Source organism: Furipterus horrens, unplaced genomic scaffold (genome assembly GCF_987537825.1).
Source record: "Furipterus horrens unplaced genomic scaffold, mFurHor1.1.pri manual_scaffold_5, whole genome shotgun sequence".
In the NCBI taxonomy this organism is placed as follows: domain Eukaryota; kingdom Metazoa; phylum Chordata; class Mammalia; order Chiroptera; family Furipteridae; genus Furipterus; species Furipterus horrens.
The window spans coordinates 180,849,443-180,873,991 of NW_028327175.1; the positions used below are offsets into that span (position 1 = coordinate 180,849,443).

Genomic DNA, 24,549 nt, shown 5'->3' on the forward strand with positions numbered 1-24,549 from the left:
CAAGAGCTAATTGAGAATCTCTAGAGTGGTAGGAAAGTTTGAGTTTTACCCAAAGACTTGTTAAACCTCCAAATGTAAGAATATACCAGGCATTTAAAGAAAATTCATTGTACTTTATAAAAACCTAGAGAGGTATAACAGTAAATTTTGGATCTTCTGATAATGTGGAAAGGAACAAGTGACAACCATTCTTTGTGGCCTTGAGTCTTTGAAATAGAAGCTAGGAAGGCAAGTAACATAACTAAGCCTTGGGCCCTATAACAGACTACCCTTTAGCTTCTGTATCTGAGTATTCCAAAGCCAGCAAGTTGAAAATGTACATGTCTTCAAGTAGGAAATACATTTTTTTCTGAATGATCTTTAATAAATAATGGGAAAATGGAGTCCTAAGCATTCAGTATTTTAGATTATGGTGATGAAGAAAAGTCTTATTTATCACTGTGATTTTAAAGACCCTCCAGAAAATGAGTAGTTTATTTTCTCTTTCTTGACAAAAATCAAACTGAGTTGTTGGGTGTGGGCCTGTCACAGTTATCAGTTCTTTTGTATCAAGCCTTAAATTGATTTTACGTGAGGATGTTTTAATCTGATCCTTTTTCCCCTATTTGATATTTTTAAGGTAAAAGACTTGGTTGCCAGGATACATGGAAAATGGCAGGAAATAATCCAGAACTGTCGGCCTACTCAGGTGTCATTTTATTAAAGTTTTATTTATTCTTAATAGTTTTGCTAAATGGTATTCATATTGTTTGAAAAAAGTATGACAGAGCACTTGCTTCTGTGTATCTTAAGATAAACTGAAAACTCCAGTATAATAGTTTGTAAATTTTTTGTGTTTAGTTTTTGTTGGCTTCATATTCATTAATTTAAGAGGTGGTTGAGCCCATTTTAAAATGTTAAATGGTATCAAATAGAGGCTATTTCATGAGAAGCATTTTTCTTAACAGCTTCATTGAGATGAAATTCGCATACCATACGTTTTACCCATTTAAACTATACAGTGGTTTTCAGATATGCGGAGTTGTGCAATCATCACCACAATCCAACTTTAGAACATTTTTGTCACGCTAAAAAAAAAAAAAAAAATCTCATACTTATTAGCAAGCAGTTACTCCCCATTCGCTAAATACCTGCACTCCCAGCCCCATTCCACCAAGTCCTAGGCAACTACAGACATTCTGTCTGTATAGATTTGCCTTTTCTTTGTATTTCATATAGGTGAAATTATATACTATGTGGGTTTTTTTTTTTTTTTTCCTTAATTTTGTTTTTATTTTTAGAGAGAGGGGAAGAGGGAGGAAAAGGGAGAGGAACATCAGTGTGGGAAAGATCCATTAATCGGCTGCCTCTCATGCCCCCAACTGGGGTACTTGGCCTGCAGTCCAGGCATGTGCCCTGACTGGGAACCAAACCCACAACCTTTCAGTTTGCAGGCTGGCGCTCAATCCACTGAGCCAAGCCAGCCAGGGCTACTATGGGGTATTTTATGACTGGCTTCCTTCACATAACATAATGCTAAGTGAATCCATATTGTAGCATGTACGTCCATTTTAGTGCCAACTAATATCCATTGTATGTTATTTATCCACTTATTATATGGACAGTTGAGTTGTTACCACTTCCTGGCAATTATGAATAACGCTTTTATGAACTTTTGAATAAGGTTTTTGTGTGAACATATGTTTTAAAGTGAAAACGTCTTGGGCATATACCTGGGAGTAGAATTGCTGGGTCATATGGTAATTCTGTATTAAATGTTTGAGGAACTGCCAGACTATTTTCCACAGTGGCTGCACCATTTTACATTCCCACCAGAATATTTGAGGTTTCTCATTTCTCCATATTCTTTTCAACTTGTCATCTGGGGTTTTATTTTGTTGTTCTTTGGTTGGTTTTTGACTAAAGCCATAATAGGGGTTGGAAGTAGAATCTCACTGTGCTTATTAGTCATTCATATAGCTTCTTTGGAAAAATGTCTATTCAAATTCTTTGCCCTTTTTTTAAATTGGGTTTTTATCTTTTTATTATTGAATTGTAAGAATTGTCTATATGCTCTAAATACAACTCTCTTATTAGGTAGAATTTGCAAATATTTTCTCCCATTCTATGTGTTGTCTTTTTATTGTTGTGATGGTATCATTTGCAGAACAAAAGCTTTTAATTGTGATGAAGTCAGTTTATCTACTTTTTTTTCTTTTGTCACACTTTTGATGTCATATAAGAAGACTTGGCTTAAGAAGGGCATTGTTTAAATACCTTTTATTAAGTTTGCCATCCTGCTTGTTTAGAAGCAAACTGATATGGTACTGTCTAAAATGATGCTTCTCCAATTTTAATGTGTGCACACATCAACAAGGAACCTGTCAAAATGCAGATTTTTATTCAGTAGGTCTGGAATGGGACCTGAGATAGTCTCCATTGCTACCAGGTTCTCGGGTTAATCCATGCTACTGGTACAAGGACCAGACTTTAAGTAGATAGGGCCTAGAAGTTGCTTATACTTTTTATAAAAGTAATAGGGATGCTGAATATTAATTAGCGCCCTCTTAGAGAAGTCTTCAAGAAATCTTAAGCTAATGTTTTGTTGTTTCTAATCTCAGTAGACCTTTTTTCAGGCTAGCTATCTTAGCTAAAGAATTTAAAACTAAAACTTTATATTAGCTTAACATTTTACTTAATCTTCTTAAATATGACCCTCTCTGTTGGTAAAGAGAAAACATATTGTACTTATTTTATACTTTTTAATTGTTTGACCACAAAATGTGAAACTTTAATCTGATAACCATAAATTTTCAGAGAAATACACAACATAAAGATTGTTTTTACTTTGATTATCAAAGTCCATTGTCTGATGAGACATTTTATAAAAATTAATTCATAATTTGGATTTTCTTTAACCTGTTTTTTTTTCCCCTTCTCTTTTCTAGGGGCAGCTTCATGACTTCTGGGTACCAGATTCTTAATAGGAGTTGCAACAGCAAAAATATGCACCAAGAGAAGTTCAGTAAGAGCCTTTCCTAGAGGAGTGGAAAGGATTACTACAAAAACCAGTGGAATGCTAAGAAAATGTGCAGCACGTGTGCCACTGGAGTATCTAGTATAAAGCTGGTAATAAAGAAATTGCTATTTCTGAAACAGACATGAAACACAATCTGTTTAATTAAGGCAATTGGCCTTTTAAAAGAGCAGGAAGTGTAGAAGCAGCTAATAGTTGCATGTCTAACCTGCCCCTATTAACTTCTCTGTTAAATTATAAGCCTGTTATCCTTTTTTTTTTTTTTTTTTTTTTTTTTTTTTTTGTATTTGTGGCACTTGGATAATCACAGGAAATATGTAAGAAAAGATTTGGACCAATGTGAGAAGTTAACATGGAAACGAAGACCAAGTTCCAGTTGAGTTTAATTTTCCCTTTTAGTTATTTTAAGACTCGATGGAAAAATTGTAACTTCTATAAACCACAGGGAGGGTTCAATCCATGCATTTTCCTTCACTATTCAACATTATAAATGTTATGTTTTAAAATACATTTAAACAGTTGAGAAACAGAAGGTATGTTATCAGATCCCCTTAAGAGGGGAAGAGGTTAAGCTATAAAAAATAGTGTTTCTGTTTTCATGTCAAAATATGCAGTTTATTTTTAATTTCCAGTGCATTTTTAAAAAATACTGGTTAAATCATAGAATCTTGGCTAAATATTAGCATTCTGGCCCGTCAGTAGCCATATTACAGAAGTTGGTATTATAAAAGTTTAATCTGGACAAGTTTCCAGAAACCTTATTTTCATGAGTGTTTAACCTTGGCAGAGACCTGGATGGTGTTATTCTTTAGAACACTGCACGCATGTGTGCACACACACACGTGTTTGTGCTTATATGTTAAAGTTGTTGCACTTGAAAACCACAGCTGCTCTAAATTCTTAAACACTGGAAAACCAGCCTTTGTTTTAAATGTAGAAGTGCACATGCTGGTCTTAGCCCAGGGGCGCTTTGAAGCCTTTGGTAGTAATAAACTCTTACTAGCTAACTGAAAAATTCTTTTGTTGATCAAGTATCCCTTTTAGGAGGGTTTGTTTCTTTAAAGAAAATGCCAACTTTTTCTTTCAGTGTTGACTTGGATGACATTGTTAGCTATCCTGAGGTCTCCAGTAATGAGGGAAAAGATGATGGCAGGGAAGGGAATTGGATTTGATGTTTGCAGCTTGAGAAGGGAGAAATCAAATTTTGGAAAATAGTTTTCTACCTCTAAATTGAGGCTTAGGAGTAAAACACATTTTATTTTAAATTTATCATTTAAAGTAGCATAAGTAATTTTTGAGCCCATGTCAAGCATTGAGCAGTTAGAGATTTTTTAAAGGAGACCTAAGTAAATCCAGTTCCTAAGAACCCTGTCAGGCCAACAAAAGTTTTATTCTGTGTTGAGTTTACTGGTAAGAATATTATTACCTTGATACTACCTCTCAAGGGTATTGTTAGAAAATGCCACTTAAGGTTGAGATAAATACAAAGAGTTATATTTGACAGAAGCTTGAAACTCTGGCATCTATCTGCCCAACAGTGGGGGCTTTCACACTCTGTAATTTAATAATTTGTAGATACATTATTTGTGTGTAATTTTATAAGTGTTCATATTTTTCTCATTTTGCATTGTGTAAAGTGTACAAAATTTCAAAAGTATAAAATACTGCTTATATTGCTTGTAATTACAGTGTGTAAATATTTTCTAATTGTGTACATTGATGGGGGACAAGTGGGTTATTCAGGTTTTTCTTTTTAAGTGACCCTTTTGTATTGCAGTTTCAACAGATAACTGCTCATCAAATTCAAAACCACTTTGATACATTTTTATTTAGCAGTTCCAATAAGAAAAGTCTCTATTTTTAATTATCTTTCTCCATTAGAAAAAAATACTTCATGTGTCCCTTTAAAATAAATGGCCAAACACCTGTTTGGACATTTGCATTTATGACTCTGGTAGATGTCTTCAGTCTCCAGGTCATATTCCAGTCAGTATTTGCATTCAGGTTCTCATAACAATTGTGTAATTCTCTTAGCACAAGTAGCCCATGGTTTTTCTCCCAAATCAAGTGTTACCCTTTTCCCTCTTGAGTACCCTTTGTCTCCCTCCTGCTGTTGCCTACCCAGTGAAAGGGATGGATGTGGGGGAGAAAATGTTCATTGCACAGAGAATGTCAGGCCACTTTGGAGACTTGGCAAACAAAGCTTGCACTGAGTGGTGGTGTGTTTGGCAATATTACAGTGCCAAAAATCGCCTTGTCTAATTTTCTGGATATGTATGTCAAACTTATTACCCTTACTGCAAGCTGAAATTTAAGATATTGTGTTTATGCTTTTGTGTGTAACTGTTTGCCTTTTCTAAACTGCTTTTCTTGTTATCCAAAAATACAATTCTGTTAGTTATATCATGTTAAGTGAAGATGCTCTCCATGCACAAAATGCATCTACGTAGCAGTGAAGTAACAGCATTTGTACATTTTCTGTCTATCTCCTGATGGCAGTGGTGCCTTTGTCACCTTTTGAAAGGTTGGCATTTTGTTTTTGTTTTGAGGTACAAGTAATAACTTGCTTTTGACTTCACAAAAATCTCCCCAGATATAAAAGATAGAAAATGGTGTGTTGTCATCCAGGCCCAGTTGGAACTTTTGCATTTTTATTTCTGTCAAAACAAGTGTAGTTGGTGGGGACTGGCCAGTAATAATGTGTGAAGTCTTTAAACCAAGAATAATTTTTAAGTTTTGAAAAGTAAAAATATAAGAGGTGATCCATAAGTGACTGAGTTGAGAATTAGGGAAGGACTGTTCAGTTTGCCTCTAAGGAGGCAGATTAGGGTACAGGTAGCTGGACGTGTAGAGCGTGACCTGTGGTTATTTCTTGCTTGTTAACAGCGTTGGTGCACCTCATTACCTGTGTTTCTTTTCCCTGGGCAGTCCTGTCAGCCAGTTAATCCACCAGCTCTTAGGCAGTTTACAAATAGATGCAGGTTTCTTTTTTCTTTTCTTTTTTTTTCGGATTTTATACTACATCTTGTTTAAAGTCCTATGAATGTATGTGTGTGTGCTATTAAAATGGCTTTTTCTCAGTTTGAACATGTGTTTGATAGTATTTGTTTGGGAGTGGGGATGGTTAAGTATCTGGAATGTTCTATTTCTTCCCCTGCCCATCTGCTGCTTTTTAAACTGTTTTCTTCCTTTCTTCCTCTTGCTTGGGATTCTCCAGTAGGGTTTTTAGTTTGATGTCTTCTGTTTTGGGAATACTTAAAGCCATAGTTTTACACAGTTCACTTTTATATAACCCAGTTAAAATAATTTGCTATATGTATACTTTGCAGTCAGGAATTCAGTAATCTCATTCTTACATTACCTCATCCACTATGTTGAACAACTGTTGAGTCGCTACAACCAGCTAGGCACTCTTTATGATTCAGTGGTGAACAACACAGAGTTCTCATGAATCTAACCTTCTGTTACCCAGGTGAAAATACTTTCTGTTTTTGGGGAAAGAGGACTAGAAAAGAATACCCTTGGCCTGGCCCTCTTGTTGTAGAGTCTAGGAGAAGCCGTACAGTGCGGAGGCAGGGCTCAGGATCACCTCCAACCTGCCAGGCAGATACAGCTCTGGATATGTCAGGTGCAGGGAGACCTAGCTTGACACCTCCACGCAGGAGCAGCTGTTCTTAGGAGATCATAGAAGGGCTAGACATAGTTGCCAGAGGCCTCAGGTTCCAGAACCCTGTCGGTGTTCCCCACTTCTGACAGCTTGTGAGCATTTTTCTCCAGCAGTAAGGTGGAGAGGTCTGGGTGACAGCACAGACAAAAGCAGAAATGTTGCCTAAGAACTTCCTGGGAGGCAGGCATCACAGCTTTCTACAACTAAGGACCTTGGCCTCCTCGCCCTTCGTCCTGACCTCAGGTTCCAGATTCACCATAACAATTCTTTGATCCTTGGCAAGTTATTTAACTTCCCTGAGTCTTAGTTTCTTCATTTGTTAAGAGGAATAATAACGGTGTCTACCTGAGGTGTTTGTAAGGGCCAAAGGAGCTAGTATTGCATGACAAATTTACCAAAGTCCCTGGCACATAGCAAGAACTCAATAAATGCTAGCTATAATTATTTTGCTCTAAGTTGAGGCTCTTCCAGAAGACAAAATTGACCTTAAGGCACTTGGGCTTCATTGACATCTGAGCAAACCATAATTCTTAAAACTATATGTGTGTTTTCTTCCTTCTGACACAGAGAGCCCCAGAGACTTGTCTGTTCAGCTGTCTCTGCTGGTAAAAAATTGTTTGTGACTTTATAAAACCCAGCATACTAAAGCTGAGAAAGGGGTGGTGGGTGGTGATTTTTCAGCATTTGTGGACATGTCCTGACACTCCCTTTTCCTTGCTAACCATTCCCCAGGCTGGAGTCGAGAGGTCAAACCAGAAGGCCCAGCTTTGGGTCTGACTCCAAGACGACTGGCTGGGAGGAAAACTTAATAGGCAAAACAGGCTTCTGAGTCACAGTGGAACAGTGAGACTACAGCATTGTTGCACTGGCACAGTCCCTACTGAAGAAGCACCTCAGCTGTAATATGGCCAAAATAAAGATCACACCACCTAAAGGGAGAGTGCTGGGCAAGCCAGAGGTGGAGATGGCAAAGCAGGAGCAAATGCTGCCACAGTGAACAGCAAACAGGACAACTTGGCCAGAATTCTTTTGCCTCAGGGAACCTCTGCTCAAGTTTCAGGAGTTCATACCTACCCCCTACACCTAGGATCCCTGCTACAGGGAGGAACTACTCCGTGCAAAGCCTGGAGACAAACGCTGGTGTGTAGGTGGCCGAGATCAACCAGCACTGCCATCAGCCACTTGCCTACAACAGAGTTGGGGAGAGTAGCCTAGCAAAACCAAAACCTACATTTGTGTTCCATTTGTGAAGTACACCACAAGGTTTTCCAATGGGATCCTCTCACAGCCCACCCTGTGAAACAGCCAAGGTAGTGACTCTTAATGCTGAGTAACAACATATTCAAAGAATGACCTGCCTGTGTCCCAGGACACAAATTCATGACTAGGTTAAGAGTAATTTCTTGCTTTGCTTTTGAGTCTCTTCCACTGTCCATCTTCTCTTTATTCATGTTTTATCAGCTTGATTTGCAAAGAGAAGTATTATCAATCAAAGGGGCTTCCTATAGAAAGTTCCATTAATTACAGTCACATCTGATAACTTCATTAGGTTCAGAGATTGACGTGGAAGGACAGCAGAGAGAAATGCATTGTGGTCTGAATCTATATTATCAGAGGTACTAAAGCAACTGCCCAGCTACACTGTAGCAAGTGCCATGCCTGAACTCAGCATTGTGATTTAGACATTTTGCACACTTGAAAATGTGCGAGGTTCTGAGTCTGCCATCAGAACACCTTGGAGGAGAAAGGCATGCCTTGTAGAGAATAGGTGAGTGGGATGCCGAACCTACCACCACATCACTTTGGCCTACTTGCCACCTCCTAAGGTATACAGTAGCCCCTGTGAGTTCTGTGAGAACACGGGAGCTGTATCCCTTAGCCCACTGGGCCCCCTGCAGTTTAATTTCTCTCCTGTCTGGTACTATGGGGCTAGCAGTCTTCCTGTTGCTCCTCCACTATCACCCCAACCCACCTTCCCACAAGAACTGCAGATTTATTTTTATTAGCCATGTCTTTCTCAGTCTTCGTAGCTTGGACTTCCTTTCTTGGTCAGCTCTTTCAGAATTTCCTTCTGTAGTCTTTTCCAAACTACTCTCTGGCTTTCCCTTCTATTACCTGCTGGGAACCCTCCCATCTCATCAGATGAAACGCACCTTCCTCTCTCATGCCCTTTCCCTCTGCCTACTCTCCAACACAAACCTACACATTTGTGCCTTTGCTCTGATAATACCCCTTAAGGCTTATCCTCCCCTCTTGTCAGGCTTTCCCAGTCCTGATTGTCCTCTCTATAAACACAAGAATAATTTCAAGGCAAGTTATTTAACCTCATAGAGCCTGTTTTCCCATCTATAAAGTCAGGTTGTTAATCCCTCAGGATGGAATGAAAGTACAATTTTTTTTTTTAATGAAGCTGGCACTCTGTAGATGTGTGTGTACACTTGAAGCATTTCTCCCCAGCTACCGCCCCCTCCACGTGCACACATCCTATTTGTAGAGTGCTGGGGGAGGTGGAAGTGCGACATGTGCCCTGCTGTCTTAGTCACACATGGCAGCCCCAACTACGAGATTGTATGAGGAAGTGCCAAACTGAGCACTGGCGACTTCAGAAAGAGAAGGATGATGTGTCTTTCCCTGGGTCCCTTCAGTTAAATAATGACAGAGCCCCTTGAATCTTGTTCACCTACTCCCAGGCCAGTGCTCATCCACCTGTACCCCTACCTTCTGTCCCTCCAAGAGTGCAGACTCGAGGCACATGAGTTAGTTACCTGTGGCCCTCATTATTTTGGTCCTGCTATTGGGACCATATCAATACTGTCATGGATAAGAGAGGGAGGAACAGGCCAGGTCATGGCTAGAGCTCAGGTGGAGTGAAACCATACAGGGGTCTTGTATAGGCAGGCAGTAGGAAGGAGGCATGGCCCAAGTTGAGAAACTGAAGAGCTCAAGTTTGCATGGGAGTCCCATCCTAGCTGAGTTAATGGAGTTGAGGGGTTGATTCTGAGGAGGCTCCCTAGATTGCTACTGAGTAAGGGGATTGAACCAAGGAAGAATGGAATATTTTATGACTAGGAGGAGTTCACCAAAAGATCTGGAGTAAGAAAGAGGTCCAAGGTGAGCTGGAGGGGAAGACAGGTGTCTGAGTGACCCAGTCCCTGAGGAGGTGCACTCCAGTTATGCCTAAGATTTGGTTGAGTGGACAGGTACAGATAGTTGTGGCTTATTTATCCAGAAAAACTGCATTTTGTGTGTGTACTTCTGGTCAGGCTGTTACTTCATCCCTCCAGGCCTGACCCCCTTCATCCACCTCAGGCTGATGGACCAGGAGACGGGGATCTTGAGGTAAGAATCAAGACCCTGTTTTGTGTTCAGAACTGCCCCAACGCTTGGTCTCCATGTGCAGTGGTTCTCTGCGCCTTAGGCCGAGGGCACAAGGCGGTGGCAGAAGCTCAAGAAGTGAGGACAGGCCTTCAGACCTACAGGTTTGGGGGGATTTTTATGCCCCTGGAGGACAGGTTTGCACATCTCTAGCAGGGAAAAGTCGGAGTGGTCCTAGGGCTAGAGAAGAAGGTGGGTTATGAGCCGTTGAGGGCACTCAGTGTGGTGAAACCGCCACCAGGGGGCAATACCGGGACCGCACACCTTGAGGGCGGGGGATGCCATAGACCTTAAAGCGTCTCTATTGTATAGAGGTGGGGGGGGCGAAAGGAGGGAGCAGCACAGCGTCCTTCTTGGCACCCCACCCTGTCGGCCCCGCCTCCATCTCCCGCCTTCTAGGTCCCGCCCCACCTAAGGCTCCGCCTCCACCCCACCCCGCCTCTGACCGCGGGCCCCTTCATCCTGCAGCTGGTGCTTTGGGGCCCAGAGCTGCGCGTCGCTGTCTCTATGGCCCAGGATCCGAGCGCAAAGGTGAGAGAGGAAGAGGGTCAGGGAGGTGCCGTTGCTTGGGCCGGGAGGCGGGGGCCAGGCCAGGCCTTCCCCACATCCATTCTACCCTACAAGCTGGGCCAGGCCTTTTTCATTGCCAAGTTCCCTGGTCCCTCATAAAGGATGTAGAGGGGCGCGGGCGAGGCCTCGGGTCGCGATGGGCGCAGACCCATCACCGAGGAGTCGGGGATCGGCGCAGTGCCGGGGCCGCGTGGCGAGCAGTGTTCCCCGGGATCTGGGTCACATCTCCTGGCGTCCGGTGGGTTAGGAGACCTTGTCCTCGAGCTGCAGCAGTAGAAACTGATGTTAGACCCGAGGAAAAGAGAGAACCGGGGAGGAGATGGAGGAAAGAGGTAGCGGGGGAAGGGCTCACAGGCCAGGAGAGACCACCATCCTACTGGGCAGAGGGAGATTCCTCCTACACTAAGAAGGTGGATATCGAGGATGAAGGATGAGACCCTGCTGATCCTACATTTATCTTGTTGGCGGGGACTGTCTCCCCTCCTCAGTTCCCTCTGCCCTAGGATCCACCTAGTGGGAAGGTGATCAGAGTCCAGGGAGCTGGCCGTGGGGAGGAACACAAACTATGGAACCAGAGGTGGAGTGTGGGGTGTGGACTGGAGACCTTGAAGCCTAGTTGCCCCTTAGCCTCGCCCTCTCTCCCAACAGGTTTTAAATGGGGGCTGAGAGCTCAGGCCCAAGTCCCATATCTAGAACTGCAGTATACATTGGAGTAGAGGAGTGCCAAGTTACTCATTCCATCTTTCCTTTGCTAAAACTAGGGGCCGCCTTCCTTCCCTGTAGAGCAGCCTTGACCCATGCACCCATGCCATTTCAGCACCTGAGATCAGAAGCTTCCCCCCACCCCCACCCTCTCACACACACACACATACTGGGAATCTGGCCTTAGAATTGGGACATTGGGGAGGGAGGGAGGGTTCTGCCTTTTATCTCGCCCTTCGTGGACACTGGCAGCCTCCAAATCCGCAGTGAGAACTGGACCCCATATGCTTGTGTCTGTGTAGACGTAATTGTGTGTTTGAAGGCTGTGAATACACATGTACTTGACCCTTCTGTGAACATAACAGTGCCTGACCCACTGTATCAATGAGTTTTTGTGCATGTCCCTCCATATATGTATTTATGTGCAGGACCTGCCTGTGAATAGGTGTACATGTGTGGGTTTATAACCCTCCTTGTCAACCTCTGAGACTGTGCGACCTGCTGAATGAATGGGCATATGAATACAGCTTTACATGTTAATGCATATGAGCACTTTTGGTAGGCCCTTTAGGTGAACATGTGTACACAAACCTCCCTATGTGTATGCGCATGACTCTTCTGTGCATACATGTGTTCATAGCCCTCCATTGCATATGTATGTGTGTATGCATCTGTTTGCATACACATCACCCTCCTCTAGATACATGTGACTTGTGTAAATCTGTGTAAGTGTGCCATGTACCACACTCTGAGTGGTTCCTGTGATCTGGGGTGTGTTCCTCCTGACCAATCCTGGGGACTTCTTCCCACTAGCCATAGGGCTACCCCCTCCTTCTTCACTGAACAAATAAGAGGCCTCAAAGGTAAACAGGTGTGCCTCCACTGTGAGGAGAGGAGCATGGGCAGTTTGCCTAGGACCTTCTGCTGCCGTGGCCCCTAAACCAGTAGCTGATGCCCTTTCTGGGGGCCAGGGACTTTTTTTCCAGTATTCATACTCCATTCTCCATAGTGGGCTCTGTCCACTATAGTGGTGAACTTACCTCTTGAATAAATGCTCCAAATTCCTGTTCTCCCTCTGGCCAGCTCCCAGTCCTGCCCCTCTCTTCAAGGCCACTAGTTAATTTTTGACCTGGAAGGGAGGGGAGAGGCCAGTGACCCCTCTGTCCCCGTCTGTGGGCATCTGATGAGAATGGGTGGGTCAGCCTTTCTCCATACCTAGCCCAGCTGAGGAAGTCTTCAGCAGCCACCTCAGAGACCAGGCATGTTACAGTGCTCAGAGGAGGCCTGCCACCTACCCCCTTACTCCATCCCCAGCTGGTCGGCTTGAAGGAGGGTCCAGATGTGGGAATAGTCTCAAAGATATGCCAAGGGAGGTGGCCAAGAGCTCAGGGATCCTATCATCACCTTTTCTTTTTTTCTTTTTTTTAAGATTTTATTTATTTATTTTTAGAGAGAGGGGTAGGGAGTGAGAAAGAGAGGGAGAGAAACATCAATGTGTGGTTGCCTCTTGTGCACCCCCAACTGGGGACCCGGCCTGCAACTCAGGCATGTGCCCTGACTGGGAATCAATCCGGCAACATTTTGTTTCACAGGCCAGCACTCAATCCACTGAGCCACAGCCACCAGGGCTTGCTCAGCTTTTGCATGTTGCTCATATCTTAGTCAACTGGACTTGCACATTATAGCCTCCTGCACAGACATTACACTCATGCTGCCTGGGGGCCAGATACCCCCGATTGCCTGTGAGTGCCCGTTTGCAAGTTGGGACATGTGTAGATGCCTAGCCAGAGGGCGCAGTACAGACTCGAATGGGCGGGGCAGAAATGTGCACCCCCTCAGAGAGGAATGCTGAGAAGAAGTGTCTAATTAAAGAGAAATTCCAGAAGGAGCTCTCAGGCCAGGGAAAAGAAAAAACAAAGGGAAAACAGGGCAAAATAAACAAAGGTCCATTAAACGTCTCTGCCCAGGCCTTCCTGCAAAAGGCACCCCCGCAGGCAGTGAGGGCAGCTGCTGCCCAGTTGGGTGGGTGTCATTGTCAGGAGGAGAAGGCGTTCTCCCTGAGAACCTAAATCCCACCAAGATGGAGGCCTACCTAAGATTCTAACTTGGTCAGAGAAGGACTATTACCTTGGGTTTAGGTTGGGAGGAGTCAAGGGTTTTGTAAAGAGGGCAAGTTCCACCCAACTTCCTGCATCCAAATGGCTGAGTCGATCCTGATGATCCTGACGTGGCAGTTCTGCAGATGCTCAGCCTCCTCCCTTCAGTACCCCCTGAAGTCTAGGATAATGTCACTTACTTTCCACCCGCACACAGATCAAAGGGCTTTTTTTTTCCTGTGTTTTTTTTTTCCTTCAGAAACCAAACCACAGAGAACCAGGACTAGCCCTGCTTTCAAGGCAGGGTAATTCCACCAGAGACATACAAACCCTCCATGACCCCACAGCTGCCTCTCACCATGGACTTTGTATTTGATGCAGACAGACAGCATGTGATCCTCTGACCTCTTACCTGGGATTCCATGGCCACGCAACCCTATGATTCCATGTCCCCCCAATTCCAGGACCCTCCCTGGCCCCATGACCCCTGACCTTCCAAGTAACCTCCCTGGCCCTTGACCCCTGTGACTATTCTTCCCATCATCCCCTTAACTCTGGCCCTGGGTCCCCTTCGGGGTCTTGTTGGTCTGGGCTTCCCCAGGAAAATGTGGGGGAGGCTCTGGCCCCTCCTCCTGAGCTTCCTCACAGCAACTGCAGTCCCTGGGCCCTCACCACGGAGACCATCCAGAGAACTAGATGCCACCCCTCGGATGACTATCCCCTACGAAGGTTAGACTGACTTCCCCCTGCCCCAACCTCAAAAGACAGCAGGAGCCAGGGCTGGGGGTGGGAGGCAGCCCCAGAACTGGGCTCACAGCTCCTGCTCTCTTCAGAGCTCTCTGGGACGCGGCACTTCAAGGGCCCAGCCCAGAACTACTCAACACTGCTGCTGGAGGAAGCCTCGGCAAGGCTGCTGGTGGGAGCTCGGGGCGCCCTGTTCTCTCTCAATGCCCACGACATAGGAGATGGGGCTCACAAAGAGGTCAGCCCCTGGAACCTGGGCCACCCAGAGGGTCTCCAGCTTCATCCAGCTCCCCAGGACCTCAACTTCCTGGGAACCCTGCCAGCCTTCCACAGGCCCCTGGTCAGACAGAGCCACCCTTCTCTGCCCAGGTCTCCCTTATGCCCCATGCTCCTTCTGAAACTTAACCCCACCCCAATTTCCCCAGCTCCCCAGGGTCCTATCACCTGGTCCCGCAGGTAATGGGGAAAGGCAAGGGTACTGGGGCCCGTGCATCAGCCTTTCTCCCCTTTGCCCCTCTCCAGATCCACTGGGAGGCCTCCCCAGAGATGCAAAGCAAATGTCATCAAAAAGGAAAAAACAATCAGGTATGTGATCTGTCCTGTCCCCAGCTCCTTTTCTCCTCCACCTCCTCCTCTTCAGTTGTGGATGTCAGGGCTGGGAGCACAGATGGAGAGGTAACGATCAGCCAGTCAATTGCAGCAACCACAATAAACATTATAAGTGCTACTGGAGTGGCAAGCCCCAGGCACAGCACTTCTAATCCAAACATCTGGTGACCTATTAGCTTGGTCTGTGATGGCATCTTAATTTCCTCCAGGCTCCCAAATAACAATCCTGATAACAGTAATTAATCTCTAGTAAGTGCTGACTTAGCTACTATCTCACCTAATTCTAAAATAACCCTGTGAAATAGTATTATCCTCCACGTTAGAGATGAGAAAAATGAGGCTTTGGTCAAGGAATAGCTCAGGCACACAGGATTCTGGGGGCAGTGTCAGCCCTTTCTGGCTAAAGAAACAGGGTGTCTGTAGGCATCCCATGCCTGGCTATGTAGTAGATCCTTCTGGAGAGCTTCTTAAAAATACACATTCCCAAGGTCCACCGGCCCACAGATTCTGATTCAGAGCATCAGGGGTGGTGTTGGGACAAGTGTGTTTAAAGAGGTGCCTCTTGGAGCTTCCATCAAAGGCTGCCTTCTGATGCAGCGATGCAGCACGGATAGAAGATGGGGCTGGGAGGCAGGTGGGGCCCAGGTCATGGAGGGTTTGGATTTTATCCTGTGACAATGAGCACCCTCACCACTTGATACTTTAGATACTCTTAAACTTTAATATTATCAGTGCAGATGCTAACTCAGTAGGTCTGGGAAAATCTCAAGATTCTGCAGTTCTAACACGCTCCCAGGTGTAGTTGACACTGCCAGTCCCTGGACCGCACTTGGGGTAGACAGAACATTTCCCAAAGCATGCTCTGAGGAACATTAATTTTCAAAAGAGGGATTACATGATCATCTGAGTTTGGGAAAAGCTGCATTTCTATCCCACAGTGCACAGCAATACCCTTAAGGCTCTGAGAAGTCCCCAGTACAGGTAGGTTTTACCTGTGATTTCCAGCTTACTTAACCACAGAATTCCTCCCCCCACCCTTATTAATGTAAACACCTTGAGGAAACATTACTTACTGTAGGAATATCTATGCAGCCTCAGGCACTACGTGGATTAAAAGGAAGTGAGTCTGGAAGCAGGACAGGTAATGGGGAAGTTGGGGGCATGGCGTGGGTCAGAGGAGGGGGGCCTGACCAGACTGGTGTGGAGCGGGGAAGCACGCCACCACTGCACCCAGCAAGGGAGCAGCTGAGACTAAGAGGCCAGCCTGAGTCCAAACCCGGGGACACAGGCAGGAGGAGGAATCGTTACCAAGGCAAAGAAGTCAAGAGGGCCGCAGCATAGAAAGCCGGTGTGGCTGGAGTAGGCTGAGTAAGTCCAGGGCCAGGATGAGCATGGTGGACCCTATGTTCAGGACTCTGGTGAGCCACTAAAGGGTTTTTAAATATAGCAGTGACATGATCTGGTTTACATTTTTTAAAATATGCCTTAGAAAGTGGGTTGTAAGAGTGTACTGATTGGTAGAATAGCTCTGGAAGGAAACTCCAGACAATGGTAACAGCTGTCTCCTTTGAAGGCAACAGGGATAAAAAGGATACTCTGTTTACAACATATCCTTCTGTTCCTTTTGAATTGTACACTGCAGGCATGTGCACGTATGTTTTTTATAAAGAGTGGCAGGGGGCTGGGAGGGCCCTCGGGGTTGCTGCAGTGGTTTAGGGAAGAGGTGATGGTGGTACTAATTTGGACTAGGGTGGGAACAGTGGAGGGGAAGTTGACCAAGTCAAGAGATGTTTAGGACAAAGAGACATTTAATCAGGAAGCAGGACTGGATGTCGGGGTGAGGGAATGGGAAGCAGCAGTGATGACTCCTGGTTTCTGGAGTGAGTAGGATGCACAGAGGAAGAGAGGAGGGCAGGACTAGATGAACAGGTTTAGGAGGGAAGATGCAAGTTAGGGAAGAAGGGGCAAGTTTGTTTTCTGACGAGGTTAGTTTGATATGTCTGGGATATCGGGTGGAGAGAGGGCTGGAGCCTGAGGATAGATTTGGTGGTGTCACCCCAAAAGGGGTGTGGGAGCTTCAGGGTTGGGGGATGTTACTGAGAAGGAGATGCGAGAGAAGCATCATAGGGTGGTGGGAACCTGGGTGTACCTGACCTGAGGGTGCAGGAGGTGCAGGAGCTGGTAGAGTGTACTATGGAACCCAAGACACAGGAGAGGAGCCATACCACTGGGAGGGCAAAGGACAATGAGTTCCAGGGAATATTCTATGTTAGGGGCAGGGAGAAGGCCCACTGGGATCTTGGAAAGAACTGTGTGTCCTGTGAGTGGGCATAAGAGCCATACTACCAAGCTGGACTAATGGAAGAGGCCTCTGAGGAGGCCCGGGGCTCACAGCACCCCCGCCCCCAACCTATCCCACAGACGGAGTGCTTCAACCACGTGCGGCTGCTACAACGGCTCAACGCCACCCACCTCTATGCATGTGGGACTCATGCCTTCCAGCCCCTCTGCGCAGCCATTGTGAGTGTGCCTGCCCCAGCCCTGATCGCTGGTCCCTGACTCCAGACTGGTCTGACCTTGGGCCCCTGCCTGTCCTTGGAACCACTGACTTCTGAATTCTCATTCCTCCAGGATGCTGAGGCCTTCACCTTGCCGACCAGCTTTGAGGAGGGGAAGGAGAAGTGTCCTTATGACCCAGCCCGTGGCTTCACAGGTCTTATTATCGGTGAGAGTGCCCCCCCTCCCCTCCAGTCCCTCATCCACAAGCATGCTGTTGAGGGACATAGATGTCATTGCTAGAACTTGCCACTAGGTGTGTTGTGTGCCTTGTTGTGTGTGACGTGTCTCGTGCCTGGCATGTTCCTGCCCCAGATGGAGGCCTCTACACAGCCACGCGGTATGAATTCCGGAGCATCCCTGACATCCGCCGGAGCCGCCATCCGCACTCCCTGAGGACCGAGGAGGCACCCATGCACTGGCTCAATGGTGAGGAGGGGGAGGTGCTGGATGATGGGGGCAGGGGACTATTTCTTCATCTTTACTCCCTTGGGCAGTTGACCATCCTATCCCCAAATCCCCAGGTGAGGCTGCCTATTCCTGTGTATTGTTGAGCGAGGGGTAGGGGTTTGGGGGGAGAGACACCCAGCCTGTCTCAGACGCCACCTGAACTGCCCGGCTCACAGATGCTGAGTTTGTGTTCTCCGTCCTGGTGCGGGAGAGCAAGGCCAGCGTGGTGGGTGACGATGACAAGGTTTACTACTTCTTCACGGAACGTGCCACTGAGGAGGGCTCTGGCAGCTTTGCTCAGAGCCGCAGCAGCTACCGTGTGGCTCGTGTGGCCCGTGTGTGCAAGGTAACTAGGACTGAAGTTGGGGCAAGGGTGTAAAGCTGAAGCGCAACCCTGGCCCCTGACCCCATGCCCCTACCTCCCCAGGGAGACCTGGGAGGGAGGAAGATCCTGCAGAAGAAGTGGACCTCCTTCTTAAAGGCGCGTCTCATCTGCCACATTCCACAGTATGAGACACTACGTGGTGTCTGCAGCCTGGACACTGACACCTCAGCCCGCACGCACTTCTATGCGGCCTTCACGCTGATCACACAGTGGTCAGTGCAGGGACAGTGGGGAGGCAGTAAACTGGGGACAGCATGGGGGCCGGAGCAGAGGTCAGTGAGAATGAGACAGGATCCATTGTGGGGAGGGCTGGCTGCAGAGAGAGAATTTCAAGCATATCCAGCTCACCTGAGGCTAGAGGCCACAGTGGCTTACCAACACTCAGGAAGCCCTGTGGGCCTAGAGCTGGGATTGGCCAGGATAACAGTGGCTCCAGGCTGGGCAGGCGGCAGGTAGGCAGGCTCCACTCAGTGTGACTCAGCCCTCTCCCCTATGTACTATCCCTAGGAAGACCCTGGAGGCTTCAGCCATCTGCCGCTATGACCTGACCGAGGTGCAAGCTGTCTTTGCAGGCCCCTACATGGAATACCAGAATGGTGCCCGGCGCTGGGGCCGCTACGAGGGTGGGGTGCCAGAGCCCCGGCCTGGCTCGGTGAGTGCCCAGACCTGGAGTCAGTGCTCAGTAGACAGAATCCCTAGGAAGGACAGGAGGGTCTGGCCTTGTGGGGAGGACAGACAGAAGGACAGAACCCCTGGGAGGGGTGGTAGGATCCTGTGCGGAGTCCTGAGGTTCACCACCCCTGTCTCTCACCCCAGTGTATCACAGATTCATTGCGCAGCCGAGGATACAACTCATCCCAGGACTTGCCATCGCTGGTCCTGGACTTTGTGAAGTTGCACCCACTGATGGCTCGGCCTGTGGTGCCCACACGTGGACGGCCCCTGCTGCTCAAGCGTGGTGTGCGCTACACACACCTCACAGGGACACCTGTCACCACGCCTGCTGGACCCACCTATGACCTGCTCTTTCTGGGCACAGGTGCTTCTGACCCCAGGCCTGAGCCCTCTGGTGATGACTGTCCTGTCCTTTGATCCCTGTTGACCTCTAGCCCCCTTGATGACCCTTGGCCAAAAGCCCTGGTGACCACTGATGTTGATTCTTCATGAACATTCACTATTGACCCCCAGTGAACACTGGCTCTTGGTGACTGCCGACTCCTATCACCAACCACAATGACATTTGACCCCGATCACTAATGCTTCTGAACTCAGTAATTCCTGCTATGACAAGCCCAGAGTTCCCAATGTCTTGAGGGTCATTGCTACTGGCTGAATCTTGTCCCTGACCTCATGACTCCCAAGCTAGTCCCATTAGGCTGTTGTAGGGGGACGAGAGCAGATTCTATTACTGGGACCTGACCCTCTGCCTTTGTCATACTAGCTGATGGCTGGATCCATAAAGCTGTGGTCCTGGGCTCTGGGGTGCACATTATCGAAGAAACACAAGTCTTCAAGGAGGCCCAGTCTGTGGAGAATCTGGTCATCTCTCCGATGCAGGTAACCCTTGAGTTGTGATCCTCCATATGGCCTTGCCAGAAGAGGGGAAGGGGTTGGGGAGGTTGGGCATGGGCTGTGTGTGTCTGTGAGAGTGGGGGTGTTGCTGACCAGCTGTCCTCCCTGGCTCCCAGCATAGCCTCTATGTGGGAGCCCCTAGTGGAGTCATCCAGCTACCTCTGTCCAGCTGCTCTCGCTACCGCTCCTGCTATGACTGCATCCTGGCCCGGGACCCTTACTGTGGCTGGGACCCCAGCACCCATGCCTGCGTGGAGGCCACCACCACAGTGAACAGGTCCCAGGGTAGCAGGTGGGAAGTGGTGGGGGTGTGAGGGTCACACATGTCCAGGGACTAAGGGCCTGAGGGAAGGAGGAAGGCCTGCCAGCTGTAGGAGGGGGAGTGGGAGCCGGTTGTTGGCAACAGCCCTACTGACCCTTCTACTGGGGAAACTGAAGCCCAGTTCCCCTTGTTCATGAGTCCTGTTCTTTTCTCTCTAGGACAGCACTGATACAGGACATAGAGAGAGGAAACCGAGGCTGTGAGAGCAACAGAGACACAGGTAAGTGACGTTCATGGATGTGTGTGGGTCTGTCTGTATAGCCTGTCCTCTTTGCTATTTACTGTCATTTGTTGTATGTATCTGAATGGCTATGTCTGTGTGCTTTCAGAGTCTGGCACAGAGTAAGTACTCAACATTTGTTGCCCAAAAGAATTATAAATGAGAAAACAGGCTCACTTCCAGAACTTACAGCCAAGTGGGGGGCGGGGAGTTGGCAATCACATGATCACAGAATTAATTATAATTATTCCCATTGGGTTTTGTTACAAAAGAAATAATTACAATACAAGGGTTTGAAGGATAATGGGTATTTTCCCAAGGAAGATCAGATGACCACACTAATATCTGAAGAGCAAAAGTTAATAATTATAGCTAGTATGTACTGAGTACTTACTATGTGCCAGGCACTGATGAAAACACTCACAACATTCCTATGAGAGAGATGCCATTATCATCCCCATGAGGAACAACCTCTCTGAAGCACAGGGAGAAGTAAACTGCCCAAAGTTAATCAGCTGTTAAGTGACAAGGTCAGAATTCGAACCTGCCCCCAGCAGACTGGAGTTTGTGCTGATAGTCACTGCTGTGCTCTCTCCCCACAAGTTACTCAAGCAAGTGAGGGCCACAGGGAGAGGGATGACACCCAAGCAGAGGGAACAGCAGGCAGAGCAAGCTCGGTATGTTTGAGCAACAAGAAAAGAGGCTGGAGAAGTGGGCAGGGACCACGCTAAGGCAGGGACGTGGCACGATCAGCTGAGAGTTTTTAAAAGGTCACCCACTGCTGCATGGAGGATGGGTTAGATGAGGACCAGAATGGGCCAGCAGTGAGGGAAGAAGAGAAGTGAGCAGGTCTAAGATATATTCCAGAAACAGAATCTTGGTGAGGGTTACATACAAAGATGAGGGGGAGTAAGAGGCAAAGGATACTCCCAGGTTTCTGAATTAAGCACCTGAGTAGCTGGTGGTGCTATACGTGGTGATGACAATTCAAGGAAAAGACCTGTTATGGGAGGCAGGCTTTGGCCTTAGTTCCTGTGACATGTCCAAGAGGCCTCATGTGATGCCCAGCATGTGGAAGATGTTCAAGTCTGATGCTCAGGAGAGAACTCTGTGCTGGAGGTAGAGATTGGGCATCACTGGCAGATGGCAGGAACTGAAACCACAGGGAAGGCCAGTGTGAACCTTCTGTGGAAGCATAAGCACAGAGAGCTTGGCCAGTTGTCACTGTGATTCCAGATTCTGTGCTTGGTGCTGGGGACATAGCAATGAGCCATCTGGCTTGCCATCTCCAATGCTTTCCCTGGGATTGGCAGGCATTGACTGCTCTTCCTGTCCCCCCACTTCCTCCAGGGCCACCACCACCAATGAAGACCCGTTCTGTGCTCCGGGGTGATGATGTCCTCCTGCCCTGTGACCAGCCATCCAACCTGGCCCGGGCCTTGTGGCTGCTCAATGGGAGCATGGGCCTGAGTGATGGGCAGGGTGGCTACCGTGTAGGTGTGGATGGGCTGCTGGTGACAGACACACAGCCTGAGCACAGTGGCCACTATGGCTGCTATGCTGAGGAGAATGGCCTTCGCACCCTGCTGACCTCCTACAGCCTCACGGTGCGGCCAGCCACTCCTGCCCCAGCTCCACAAGTCCCTGCCATGCCTGGGGCACAACTGGCACCTGATGTGAGGCTGCTGTATGTGCTGGCCATTGCTGCACTTGGTGGCCTCTGCCTCGTCCTGGCTTCCTCCCTCCTCTATGTGGCCTGTCTTCGGGGAGGCAGACAGGGGCACCGACGGAAATACTCACTGGGTCGGGCTGGCAGGGCAGGGGGCTCTGCTGTGCAGCTGCAGACAGTCTCAGGCCAGTGTCCTGGAGAGGAGGATGAGGGTGATGATGGGGAGGGGGCTGGGGGCCTGGAGGGTGGCTGTCTCCAGATCATCCCCGGCGAAGGAGCCCCAGCCCCACCTCCTCCACCACCCCCACCACCACCGGCTGAGCTGACCAACGGGCTGGTGGCACTGCCCAGCCGTCTGCGTAAGATGAATGGCAACAGCTACGTGCTCCTGAGGCAGAGCAACAATGGAATGCCCACAGGGCCCTGCTCCTTTGCTGAGGAGCTCAGCCGCATCCTGGAGAAGAGGAAGCACACGCAGCTGGTAGAGCACCTGGATGAGAGCTCAGTCTGAGCCCAGCCTCCCAGGACAAGTGCTCTTCCAAGCCAGCCTGTATGCCCCAGGCTGGGCCACTGCCTCCCAACACAGCCACCCTACCTTCACCGCCCCCAACCTCAGGCCCTTCCAACTTTTGATGTCCATATAGGGCTAGCCAGAATCAGGCCCAGCCAAAGTCCCCTCCTTAATCTCCACAGACCCATCTGTGAGCAGCCCAGGCCAACTGGTTCTCCTCAAAGGTAGGTGCTCCCTCAGGTTCTTCAGCCCCAGCCCTAATTCCTATTCCCTTAACCTAACCACTTGGGAAGAGAGGACCCCATCCTCCTGTCCCATTCATCTGCTCAAACCCTTCCTCTTTCTTTCAGGCAGGGCTTGCAGGTCCAGACGGCCTCGATGTCACCATCCTCTGTATGGCCCTGTGTGCTGGATGGTCCTGATACCAAACAAGACCTCTGTCAGCTGAAAGCCACCTGAGCCCTGCATACATTCACATGCCCACATGGAAGGATGTCTATCAGCTGGGCTGCAGGCCCCCTACCCCTACCTTCTGGTGCATTGTTGTTACATCCCTTCTTCTGGACTTTGGGTACACTCCCAAATGCCACATCCCATCCTATTTAGTCCTTTCCCCTAGTCCCAGCCCCCTGTGGTGACCTCTTTGTCAAGAACTTGGGAACAGGCCAGCGTGGGGAGGTAAGACTGCATCATTCCCCTCTTCTTCTTCTCCCTTAATGTGCAGCCCTTATGAGTCAGCACCTGCATCCCCTTGGTCTCTCTTGAGAGTGACAGAGAAGACAGAGTTCTAGGCATGTCCCTCACATACACATGCTCACATTTCCACTCACATGCACCTTATGAGCCTCCTCTTGCTGCCTTGGACCTATCAGGTTTGGTCCATGGACATTTTAGAGCCCTCTCCGGTTTAGCTGTCCTTGCAGACAATTCCCTAGGACGGGTGACCCATACTGCACTCAATGAGCCAGCCTCCCTTTTGGGGACCAAGCATTTGCTACCCCTAGACCAGAGCAGGAGGCGAGATCTGGTATCTCACCCGGCACATGAAGCCCGTTCTTGGAACTATGCAAAGGGCAGAGGCTGGGAGTTTGGATGCTTGGCTCCCACCCCTGTCCTACCTCACCGGGGCACTTTCAGGGTCCAGGGGCCTCTGAAGTCTCCAGGCCCATATGGGACAATCAAATCCTGACTGAGCTCCCTCATTCCCTTGGGTGAGGATGACTGTTATTTTTGTAGCTGAGAACGTGGAATCCCACGGATTTTTACTGCCCTTCACCCATCCTCTCCCACCTCTACCCCACAATGAATGTATTTATTGTGAGATGGCTACACTACTTTAGGAATGCCCCCACTCACCACCAAGGTGGGCGGAATGGGCATGTGACAGTGGGGAGCCTGGGCTCAGCTCTTCCACCCCGTTGGTTAATAAATACCCTTTTCCCCCACGACTATGAGTAATCTGCTTGGTCTAAACTTGCCTTCCCCTGATCACCAAGGGACAGACTTCTGAACCTATGGAAAAGGTACTGCAGGGTTGGCTCTGATCCCCATAAAACCATTTGCAGAGGAAACTGGGATCCTCAACTTCCATTCTAGCTGCCCTGGGCAGGTACATAGGCCTTTGTTAAGAGTCTCCCTATTCAATGATCATGGCGATAAGGGCATGACAAAAGTACAGTGGTTCAAGAATTCACACAAAGGTTTTAGGTTTGTACTTCCTGGCTCTTTTTTTCTTCTTTTTAAAGATTTTACTTATTTATTTTTCAGAAAGAGGGGAAGGGAGGGAGAAAGAGAGGGAGAGAAACATCAATATGTGGCTGTCTCTCACGTGCCCCCAACTGGGGACCTGGCCTACAACCCAGCATGTGCCCTGAGTGGGAATCAAACTAGCAACCCTTTGGTTCACAGGCTGGAGCTCAATCCACTGAGCCACACCAGCCAGGGCTCCTGGCTCTTTTCCTCACCGTCTTCCTTCCACCCCCTTTTTTAGGTAAGCCCCTAGAAGATGCTGCTCTTTTATTAGCTAGTCTGAAAACCACTCTCTCCAAGGGTCAGGCCTGGATTAATTACATGGCCTTTGGTATT

General features: G+C 47.9%; 2 protein-coding genes across 5 annotated transcripts in view; both read left to right on the forward strand.

Annotated features, from left to right (window-relative positions):
• SLF2 (SMC5/6 complex localization factor 2) overlaps nt 1-9,022 on the forward strand; it is a 46,563-nt gene extending 37,541 nt beyond the window's left edge. For 2 of the 3 annotated variants that reach the window (XM_090278416.1, XM_090278417.1), the window contains exons 19-20: nt 620-688; nt 2,928-3,435. In XM_090278416.1, the coding sequence (XP_090134542.1) occupies nt 620-688; nt 2,928-2,963 (105 nt within the window). In that variant the 3' untranslated portion in view covers nt 2,964-3,435. Of the gene's footprint in view, nt 1-619; nt 689-2,927; nt 3,436-7,415 lie in introns of those variants that run through there. The other variant, XR_016511243.1, reaches the window with a different exon arrangement.
• Nucleotides 9,023-10,498: 1,476 nt separating this feature from the next.
• SEMA4G (semaphorin 4G) lies at nt 10,499-23,912 on the forward strand. 2 transcript variants are annotated; one of them, XM_090278419.1, is made up of 16 exons: nt 10,499-10,589; nt 13,686-14,155; nt 14,260-14,408; nt 14,693-14,755; nt 17,201-17,299; nt 17,411-17,504; nt 17,651-17,764; nt 17,962-18,131; nt 18,213-18,382; nt 18,678-18,822; nt 18,987-19,209; nt 19,612-19,727; nt 19,859-20,034; nt 20,223-20,284; nt 21,635-22,688; nt 22,815-23,912. In XM_090278419.1, exons 2-15 carry the CDS (start codon nt 14,032-14,034, stop codon nt 22,462-22,464), a joined length of 2,535 nt encoding a protein of 844 aa, XP_090134545.1. In that variant the 5' UTR covers nt 10,499-10,589; nt 13,686-14,031; the 3' UTR covers nt 22,465-22,688; nt 22,815-23,912. The 2 variants fall into 2 exon arrangements, with proteins under 2 accessions (XP_090134545.1, XP_090134546.1); XM_090278420.1 differs by having other exon boundaries at nt 19,859-20,019.
• The last annotated feature ends 637 nt before the right edge of the window (nt 23,913-24,549 follow it).